Source organism: Brienomyrus brachyistius, chromosome 22, assembly GCF_023856365.1.
Source record: "Brienomyrus brachyistius isolate T26 chromosome 22, BBRACH_0.4, whole genome shotgun sequence".
NCBI classification, from domain to species: Eukaryota; Metazoa; Chordata; class Actinopteri; order Osteoglossiformes; family Mormyridae; genus Brienomyrus; species Brienomyrus brachyistius.
Window position 1 is genome coordinate 5,274,941 of NC_064554.1, and position 10,691 is coordinate 5,285,631.

At 46.2% G+C, this 10,691-nt stretch overlaps 1 protein-coding gene across 2 annotated transcripts; it reads left to right on the top strand.

The window, feature by feature from the left end:
* Positions 1-3,800: 3,800 nt before the first annotated feature.
* Positions 3,801-10,533, top strand: zgc:113333 (beta-N-acetylhexosaminidase). Of its 2 annotated transcripts, none has more exons than XM_048991881.1 (14): positions 3,801-3,879; positions 4,685-4,788; positions 5,096-5,348; positions 5,684-5,793; positions 5,877-5,964; positions 6,077-6,241; positions 6,324-6,507; positions 6,748-6,819; positions 7,037-7,241; positions 7,336-7,418; positions 8,033-8,108; positions 8,435-8,533; positions 8,826-8,915; positions 9,624-10,533. In XM_048991881.1, exons 2-14 carry the CDS (start codon positions 4,703-4,705, stop codon positions 9,811-9,813), a joined length of 1,701 nt encoding a protein of 566 aa, XP_048847838.1. In that variant the 5' UTR covers positions 3,801-3,879; positions 4,685-4,702; the 3' UTR covers positions 9,814-10,533. The 2 variants fall into 2 exon arrangements, with proteins under 2 accessions (XP_048847838.1, XP_048847839.1); XM_048991882.1 differs by having other exon boundaries at positions 3,843-3,871.
* The last annotated feature ends 158 nt before the right edge of the window (positions 10,534-10,691 follow it).

Consider the following 10,691-nt stretch of genomic DNA (forward strand, 5'->3'; position numbering starts at 1 on the left):
GGAAAGGCAAGTCACGCAAACAAGAACCAAACTGTAAATAATAAAGAACTGCAAACCGTCTTTCTTAGCATGTTTAATTGTTCAAATAGTTTTTCAAGGCTGCCCAATAAGATTCTAGCAATTATAGTCTTAGGTATTTGCCTTAGTGGTACTTAATAACTCCAGTCATGTGAAAAAAGAAAGTATACCCTCATTTTTTTCTAAGGTTTAAGGCCTACATATCAGGACAAGGGGTGGCATGGTGGTGCAGTGGTTAGCACTGTTGCCTCACACCTCTGGGACCTGGGTTCGAGTCTCCGCCAGGGTCACATGTGTGTGGAGTTTGCATGTTCTCCCCATGTCGTTGTGGTGTTTCCTCTGGGTACTCCGGTTTCCCCCCACAGTCCAAAAACATGTGGAGGTTAACTGGAGTTGCTAAATTGCCTGTAGGTGTGAATGTGTGCGTAAATGGTGTGTGAGTGTGCCCTGCGATGGGCTGGCCCCCCATCCTGGGTTGTTCCCTGCCTCATGCCCATTGCTTCCGGGATAGGCTCCGGACCCCCCGCGACCCAGTAGGGTAAGCGGTTTGGAAAATGGATGGATGGATATCAGGACAAAATAAAAAAATCATCTGGTCTTTAGCAGGTCTGAAAATTAAAACCTCTAATAAACACTACACTGTGTGATTATTTATCTAACAAAAACTAAGCCAAAGTGCAGAAGCAGTTTGTGAAAAATTAAGTACACCCGTACTTCTTTCATAGGAATTATGAGGGTAAGTAGCAACCATGTGCTGCTAATCAAATACACTTGATTAACTGATCAGCAACAGGTGTGAAAACCAGAAGATCTGGCAGTTTGCTGGTCAAGACCATTCAGATGTGTGTTAACACAATGCGAAGGAGGAAAGACATCAGCAATGATCTTAGAGAAGCAATTGTTGCTGCCCATCAATCTGGGAAGGGTTATAAGGCCATTTTCAAATAATATGAAGTCCATCATTCTATAGTTAGAAAAATTATACACGTGGAAAACATTCAAGACAGTTGCCAATCTTGCCAATAGTGGATGTTCCAGCAAATTCACCCCAAGGTCAGGCCATGCAATGTTCAGAGAAATTGCAAAAAACCCAAGAGCTACATCTCATTCTCTACAGGCCTCAGTTAGCAAGTTAAATGTAAAAGTTTATAACTGTACAATTTTGTGCAGTTTGGAAGGGTTGCCAGGAGAAAGCCTCTTCTCTCTAAAATGAACAAGGCAACATGGCTTAGGTGTGCAAAGTTGCATCTGAACGAACCACAGGACTTCTGGAGCATTGTCCTTTGAACAGACTAGACCAAGGTGGAGATGTTTGGCCATATTGCACAGCGTCACGTTTGGCAAAAACCAAACACTGCAAAAATAGCTCATACCAACTGTGAAGCATGGTGGTGGAGTGGTGATGATTTGTGCTTGTTTTGCAGCCACATGACCTGGGCAACTTGCAGTCATTGAGTTGACCATGAACTCCTCAATATAACAAAGTATCATAGAGTCAAATGTGAGGCCATCTGTCCAACAACTGAAGCATGGCCGAAATCGGGTCATGCAACAGGACAATGATCCCAAACATACCAAGAAATGTACAACAAAATGGCTAAAAAAAGTTATTTCCCACAACTAAACATCAATTACATAGAATCTGACGCAACAGGAAAGACAAATCCAGCTCAAATTGTAGACAAGAACCAAACTGTAAATGAAAGTTAACTGAAAACTGTGTTTCTTGGAAGGTTTAATTTTACAAAGTTTTACAAGACTGCCCAATCAGATTTTAGCAGTTCCGGTCTTAGGTATTTCCCTCAGTAGTACTTAACTAGTTTAAAGGACACTGTTAGGGTTATCTTCTTCTGAAGATACGCTGGAAACCAACCAGTCTCTCAACACAGAACAACACGGACAGCTGCAATGACTTTTTACTTGCTGCAAGGGAAGTCCGGTCCTGACTTCGAGGTGTCAGCCTCTCAGTCGAACTCAGCCAACTTCGAAAGAGGAACTCCCCTCGCAGTATCTTTTATTGAGGTACACAAACAGGATATGCAAATAACATTTGCATAAATTAAGATCCAGCTGCTGCAGGGTGTTATTTCTAAGAAATGGCATCTAGCAAAATGACAATAAAAAAGTACATATTTCTCTAACAGACACACACCGTCTGTGCCTTGTCTGTAACTGGTTAATTTTTCTTATAGTGATGTGAGTCAAACATCCTGATTTAAAGATACAAGATATGTTACATGCATACTTGGCAAGGAGGGTGTCAGCAGCCTGACAGTTTTTCCTGTGTTGTGTAATGTGAAAATGGGTCAAATCACTGGACAGATTTAACTGTTTACTGCGGATTTACTTATTTTCATATGTAAATAGCGAGACCCATTTTGGATCACTGCAGGAAGAGTACAGTTACTGGGGCACACGTCAGCTGCATCATTGCAACTTTAGCCTTCAGGATCTCGACACCAACACAGACAGCCTGGAAGCTTTTAAGCAGAAGGCAGGGACAGCTCTGACTGCCAAGTGATGTTTTTAATCACTGGTGTGGGGATGCAGGAGGCACTGAATCCTAACGAATTGGGAGACACCCCCCTCCCAGAGTTGCAGTCACAGCTGTTACACGCCAAAGTGCCAGGACATGCCTGGGAAGCAGTTCCATATTTCCACCTCCTTCCCGTGTCGTTTTCATTGGACCCGGACAAACGCTCGCTCATTCTGGATAATCTTCAGGTCCTTCGGCCAAGCCCTCAAAGTGCAGCGAAGCCATTTCAAAGCATTTCGAGATATAACCTAGGATACTTTTGACACAAAAGCGTGCAGCCACCCGAGAGCCAGAAGACCCCACGGCAAGGACAACGCATGAACCCGGACCAAATGTGACACAGCCAATGGATGGATCCATAACCGGTCCGTCTGATCTGCTTACAGACAGTGGTTGTTAGCTGCCCTGGTTCCCATACTGTCAGTGTGTAAGTTTGAGCTCCCCACCACGCCCAACTTTGCGCTGTGGTCCGGCAATCCTGGTTTGCAGTTAAAGTTGAGTGTGGTATACAGAACCTGATAGAAACTCCAACCAGCTCCTTCAGCCTGTAATGTGAAATGGTCAATCAGTCAGTCAAGTGTTTCTGTTAGCTTTGCTCATTTTACCAATTCTGTTGGCCTTGTTCATTTTTCACATTCATCTGTCTCCAGAAGCTGCTTGTTCTATTCAGGGTCATGAAGGGTTCAAAGCCTAATCAGAAAGTTATAGCTACAAGGCAGGGAATAACCCTAGATGAGATCGGCCACCCCTAGCAGCTTGCTGGTTTTAAAACGCTCACATTTCCAACTCTGCCTTGCGACCCTGTCAGCACTCGTTGCGAGCCAAATTTGGGTCGCGACCCACGGGTTCAGAATGGCTGGTTCAGCTAGCCGTTTAGTTAACTAACTAGATGAAGCGGCGCACGTGACTCACCGCCGCCGGTGACTCGCACGTCTACGTTTTATCTCTAACGTTCATTTCCCTTCTTGAACGGGCACATTAAAATATAAATCACCTGGGGGATTATAAGAGGGGCTCGTACCGCTTACCTGCAGACGTCTTTCTACCTTTGAAGGTACAGGCCGCCTCCCTGTCTACCTGTTGGGCCCCGCCGGACGGGGATCCACCTTCACAGACCCGTTTTGCCGGTCCCCCTTCCCACACAAATCCCATATTTCCATAAATTTCGTGTCATTATAATGGCTATTACTCATCGGGAGCGCCACCGGCTCGCGGGATAAAGGAGGGTGGGGCGGTGCGAGCCGGTGCCATGTGACCTCCTACGTAGGAACCCGCGAGCCGCAGTCGGAAGAGGAACGAGCGCTGAGACGCGACGGAGTGAGTAGGTTAGTATGTCTATATTATACTGTTCGGTATAAAAATGTCAAATGTGCGATAAATGCAGCTTTCTGTAATGCTGTGCATTAAAAATAGCATTGCATGCTAATTCCATAATAAGAGTTTCTTAGTTTTTTGATGACACCATTATATTGGTAGTTTTATCTCAGATAATTATTCATATTTTCATTCCCGCGATCATAAACAAGATAAGGATATTGTTACACTTCACTCCGGCGTAACAGTACGCCTGTTAGATGCGATCAGCTGTTCAAATATCTCTTCTTTTAGTTGTCTAATGTTTATTTGTCCGATTTTGCATTGTGTAGAAATTCTGTATATAATGCACCGGAATGACAAATGTCTACGAATGTTTTATATTTATATGCATGATACAACGTAATGAAAACCGCTTATATGTGTTATGGCGTAGATCACACAGGGTCAGCCCGCTAAAACGTGAGCTACGGGTCAACAGGAATTTGGGACTAGATTTTTATTCAAAGCATAATCTGATCAGATTTGCTGATGAAGTACACATATCAGTTTATCACCGCAGCTGTCCGAAGATCGATACGAAACCACCTGATTCGGTTTTGAGGAAATGGGCATTGAGTGTTTGATTAAATTACTAAGCGATCGCTGCTTCTGACGTGCGGGATGCCGAAGTTCAAAATAAAATGTTTGTTTCTCTGAGTCGGTCCGGTGCCGTTATTTTGTCCGAGTAAAATTTGTAGTGCTATATGATTAGTTGGCAGGCTGGTGAGACATTGCTGTCATTCTACACCGCGTTTCCCCTTGTCTTCATTTCAGTGATGATATTTCGCCGACATGCGTCCGAGAATGCAGTCTATTCTGAGACTAATAGTCGTTTGTTTGGTCTGTGGAGCCATCGTGAAGCTCGCGCTGCAGCCCAGGTGAGGTCCTTATCTCTGTTTACCTACCTGCTGGCCGCTTCGCCTTCTGTCTCCTGCCGATCATTTGAAGGGTGGGTTCATACACAGCATGTGTTTGACTCATTCAGCATATTGAATTAACTTATGTATAAAAAGAGGTATGTGACGCAGACACTTCACAGCTAAAAGAATTAGCCTGCATGCTACGTGTATAATGGAAGAAAGTTCCATTATAGCTTATTTTCCTGTCTGAATCTCGTAATAAGCACTGATCTACTGTGTATATGTGTATATGTGTTTTTCTTATTCTTTTCCCTATTCACCATAGTCCAAAAACAGCAGCCAAGGAAACGCTGATTAGAAATGTCAAGTTTTGGAAGAGTGTCCAAAAGAGTTCAGAGAACCGGAATCGCTCTCCAGTGGACAAACACTTGCCTGCCTCGGAGGCTGTGGAAAGAGATCGGGCCACCAAGCCGGTCCCAGAACCACAGCCACACCTACAGCAGTCCAGCAGGAGTCCACTGCGCATAGTGCATTTAGACCTGAAGGGGGCTGCCCCCAAGGTGAAATACCTGGAGCAGGTGAGGGGTCGGGTCGTGCATGTCAGACAGATATCACAAGGAATCCTTCTTACACATACAGGGATTCATTCTCTGTACTGACCACATTTTGACAGGCAGTGTCATCTACAAAGCAAAGCCTGATCTTACCTCTGTAGGACCCTTGAAGCATTAAGTGAGATCAAAGAGGGAGAGGGGGGGATGTAGGGGGTGCTGCTGTTGATTTTTCGTATTAACCTCAGCAATTGCAATAATCACATTCCAAACCCCTGTAGGGTTTTTAAAATCTGATTTATTCTTTAAGATACGAGATGCTTTTGAGATCCTTCACAAATCTCACACCAACCGCGTTTCAGATCTTCCCTCTGCTGTCGGCCCTGGGTGCTGATGGAGTCCTAATGGAGTATGAGGACATGTTCCCATACGAGGGGGACCTCCAGGAGCTCAGGTCTCCGCATGCTTACAGGTGGGCGTGGGGAGGTCACCTGGGCTGCTCAGTTCATTCTGGTTTGCACAGAGTAACTGTTCCCTGTTCTTGTCATGGACCAGTTTGGAGGACATCCAAACCCTAAGGACTTTGGCCCGTCTGAGCAAGCTAGAGATGATTCCGCTGGTGCAGATCTTTGGACATCTTGAGGTACGAGATGAGAGGGACCTCATGTAAAGTGACCCATCTCAGTGATAAATCAACACCCCGGTATACGAACTGCGTTCTCTTACCTCCTCTCTCTTTCCGCTCCTGCGAGCAGTTCGTTCTGAAGCATGAGAAGTTCAACTATCTGAGGGAAGTTGCAGCCTTCCCCAACAGCCTAAATCCGCACGCTCCCGGTGTTCATACCCTGGTCACGGACATGGTGATGCAGGTCCTGAATCAGCACCCAGATTCCCGCTGGTTCCACATCGGAGCTGATGAGGTGAGCCCTACCCTCCGAGCTCGGTATTCACGATCCCGGACGTTTGAGCGACAACGTCTCAATGGTTCCCTCTGGTCCCAAGGTGTATGGCCTCGGCGAAAGCCAGGACTCCAAGAACTGGCTCCACACTAATGAGGGGAATATGGGAAAGATGTTCCTCAACCATGTGACGGCGGTAGCAGGTTCTGTGCTGGAGAGGAGGCCGAACATCAGCCTTCTCATGTGGGATGACATGATGCGGATGATCAGCGTCGCAGATCTGAAAGGTACGGCTGTGCGCAGGTGGCAGGCGACGAGCGCCGGCTGGTTCTTGCCTCTGAGCTTCAGGTTCTTCAGGAGCATCTGCTGAAATAAATCTAGCTGCAAACATCCCAGCGAGTATCAGCAGCTCCACTGTCATCAGTGTCATCTTAAAAATAAAGTGGCATAACGGAAATTGCAACCTATGCGCGTATTTTTGCTGCTTTCCCTGTCTCTCTCTTTATCATAAATCCCTGGTTTTGTAGCGTCGAATCTGCCCAGAATCGCCTCCCCTGTCATATGGAGGTACAGGCCAGATTTCAACACAGGACATGTTGGTAAGTGTTCTCTGTGCAAACAGCCTGCTTTGCAAGTCCAGTAAACTAACAGACATCTGTACTGATCTGTAAACCTCAAAAAAAAACAGAGATTATCTATTCTGGTATCTAGAAAACCACAAACCAATACGTCAGCTAGCTTTACTAATCATTTTTGATGGAAAATGTACTTTTTTGAGAAGTTTTTTTTTCAAATGTTTGTATGTACTTTTTGCAGAAAGTTTAATCTCAAAATACCAGGATTCTGGTTTTGCGAGCGTCTGGTTTGCGAGCGCTTTCAAAGGGGCTTCAGGTGTCGACCAGGGCTGGACTCCTCTCGACCATCACCTGAAGAACCACCTGACTTGGCTTAAGGTCATGGAGGCCATGCCCAAGTACCCATCCATCTCCTTTCAGGGGATCATGCTGACTGGCTGGCAGCGGTAAGACGCGTTTCGCGGGTCGGCACACGAGCAGTCAACTTGTGCCTTGCCGTGTGATGGCCCGCTGATCATGTGTGTTCTTGGTGTGTTCTAGGTATGAGCACTTCTCGGTCTTGTGTGAACTCCTGCCTGTCGGTATCCCTTCTTTGGCCCTCTGTCTTCAGACATTAAAGTACGGTGAGTAGAGACAGGGGCTGCACACTGACTGTGAGGAGGTTCCACAAGGTCTTGGGGGGGTAGAATTGATTAGAAAGCCTTGGGCCCATGCGGCATATACAGACTCTTTTGTTCTCCGTCGTGTCGTTCCTCCAGTGCTAAAACCCAAACACCCGCCTCTCTTTGTCATTCTTTACTGAGGCTTAATCAAACCCGCTTCACCACATTCTTCCAAACAAACACAGTGAACCGTCCTCCCTCACGCGATATGTATCTCAACTGAAATGCATCTTACAGACATTTCTAGTTTATAGTCTTGCTGTACGGGATTTGCCAGATATTTTGCTGTAAAGAGGGAACCTAGATTCAAGTCATTCTATTGGCAACGTGTAACAAGTGCATCGGTCCGTACTGGGATGAGGGCCGATGACGTAAACAATAGATAAAGAGACGTTTAGACATAATATTATTCACAAGGTCACATAGCAGTAGATATTGCAGTAGACCGGCTCGCCTATTTGTGATGTCAGAACCTTGCCACTGCCACGTGCAAACAGGGCACCAAAATGTTGGGTCACCTTAAAGAAATGTGCGCTGTCTGTTTGGTGATTTACCGTCTGTTTCTGTGATTTCAGGCGATTTCAGTAACCAAGTCATAAAGGATGTCGAGTACATCTTGGGCTGCAAGCTTGATGTCAAAAATGGCACCTGGTACGGTGATGTTGCTTGACATCCGTGACAGACGTTCAGATTGGGTCCATCCCGTCATTTGTGCCTGTTGCGGGCCTTTGGTGTTGTGTAACTCTCCCCCGTCTTGGAGACTCACTGTACAGTTCCGGTTTCTCCTACCGTTTAACGCAACCCGCTTCATGCTCTCACAGTAAAAGTGGTTCACCCCATACCTGTAGGTACAGAAACGCTGCCGTCTGGCTTTGGAGACGTGTAAAGTGGGCAAACTGGGTGTTAGTGTATAAGTAACACTATAGGCAGGTAAGCGGGCAGGTCTCTCTGACGATGGCACTGCGCTTCCTTTCCAGTGAAGGCAGTGGTGCTTTCTCTGGCGCGGAGCTGTACCACATGGTGTACCACATTCACACCAACCTTCAAAGTGACATCAAGGGTCTCGTGGGAAACCGGTGAGTATGTTGCAGGGGTCGCTGAACTGCAGCAATGAAATATGCAAGAATCTGTCATCAGATGATCGATTCATCAAATGATTAATAAAAGGGAAGCCTGTGAGAGGAATTTTTTACTGTGTTCTAATAATGTGCATGTGAATATTGCACTAGAATTCCTGTGGATGCGGCACAGTAATAACATTAATGAAGTTTTCGGGTGTCTAGGGAAGGTGGATGGACAGAATTCCGGAACAAATGCGTGTGGCGTTTGGACAGCTCATCCTAGCATCCTGTCCGTTTTGTCTTGCAGTGACCTGAAGGGGGTGTTCTCACTGTATCACAGGAAGTACCACTTTGGCAACCCTCGAAATCTCGGCATTTATAAAACAAAAATGGAAGAGTAAGTCGTCTTCGCTGAATTTGGTGTCTGCATGACGCCCGGTGTGTCTGTCTTAGGGGGTGGTCAGTTATTTGTTTGCCGTGGTGATGGTAGTAAAATAAAGCATCACCTGACTTCCGGGGGAAAACTAAATCTAAATCTTCATAGTAGTTTTATCTGAAAAGCACCCATAGATGTGCTTAGTAACACCCACAGCATGCAGGGTCACAGAGGGTCATGTTTGCTTAACCATTAGCTTATGCAGGGAGTATAAATGGGTTTTAAGGATGGTGTTATTGTTCAGACCGGACATGGTGCATCCTGGGATTTTCACACACAATGGCGTCTCGAGTTTACAGACAATGTGATAAACAAAAACATCTAGTCGCGCATTGCTGTGTCTGAAAACACTTTGATATAAAGGTCGTAGGATAATGGCCAGACTGGTTAAAGCCAACGGGAAGTGCAGAGATGAGTGGTCAGTCGGCGCAGCCGAGCTGGCAGGAGTCTCTGATCACGTGACTCACCAAACTTTGAAGCAGTTTTAAAGGCAAGAAAGGCGTGATACCCGGTACTCCGAATCTAATGAAATGAGTGCTGGGTGTGGATCGCAGTATGTTTGTCTGTGGCCCCATAGCTGGGTTTTTCAGCAGGGGAGGAGGAGTCCCCCGAAGTCACATTCCTGGGAGGGGCTTATGTCTGACGCCGGGCCTCACTTTAACCCCACAGGACTCTGAAGGACTGGGAGAGCTTCCTGGAGAACTTCCGCGTCCAAATGGAGGCCATTTACTTCCCCGACACGGTGGAGGAGTGGATGGATGAGAACGTTAACCCAAGCATGGACCAGCTCAGGGGCCTGGTGGCAGATCTAAGCCACATAATATCCCTCAACGGCAAGCCGAAATCTGCTGGCCGGTAGCTGTAGGGGTAACTAAGAGGTAACAATGGCCAGCAGCTGCTCAGAGTCCCTCAAATGTGGCCTGGGGCCCGGCTCCATAAACTTTGGGGGTTTTGCGTGGGTCCTGTGTTTTCCTCTTACCCTTCCTCCCTCTCCCTCCTTTTGAGACCAACTGCCATTGCTCAGAGAACTTTGCACTGTGAAGCTGCATTCTGCTCTGATTGGCTGTTCATCCTTGCCGGCACCCCCTGCTGAAGATGGATGATGCTGCTGTGTGATGATTACAGTCACTGACCAGTGGAGCTCATGCGCCTGAGCGCGAGGCAGCGTCTCCTAGCAACAAGTGGTCCATAGGCTTGGGCCTGCTGAAGGACACCATCGAGACAAAGCTACCTTTTAGTTCCTCACTTGATCAAAAACCACTTTTGGGTGTTGTTTGTGAGCCAGATGTTCTGCTTAAGATGTGCTAATCTGCCCCTTAATGTAACATACAGGGAATGTGTATTTTTTCGGTAGAGCTAATTATTGTGTAACTTTTGTTGTTAGACTGTGCAGTGATACTGTAACACGAAGCACTTTGCTAGCAGCGACCACAGGCGTCATTATCAGGCCGCCGAATTTGCTGAGTTTGAGCACCTCACTTGCACTTTTCCCAGCGTTGAAGCAAACGGCCCGTTATCTCAGGTTGTTTTATCATTCTTTTATGTGTAATATAACACAATACACACTTGGTTTGTGTAAGTCTGTCCGCATGATTTATTTGAATTTACTTTACCTTCTGTAGCATGGTCAGCGGCAGCAGCTAAATGGCACATTTCAGGGATGCAAATGGGGTTCACATATTTTAATATTTTCTTATATTTTTTATGGATTCACATATTTTAATATAAAGTGGTTCA

What these genes read in the sequence shown, in the direction of transcription:
- zgc:113333 (XM_048991881.1), top strand. Translation starts at nt 4,703, where the DNA reads ATGCGTCCGAGAATGCAGTCTATTCTGAGACTAATAGTCGTTTGTTTG. An exon ending in AGGTGAAATACCTGGAGCAG is followed by an intron (nt 5,349 to 5,683) that starts GTGAGGGGTCGG and finishes ACCGCGTTTCAG; the next exon opens with ATCTTCCCTCTGCTGTCGGC. An exon ending in TATAAAACAAAAATGGAAGA is followed by an intron (nt 8,916 to 9,623) that starts GTAAGTCGTCTT and finishes TTAACCCCACAG; the next exon opens with GACTCTGAAGGACTGGGAGA.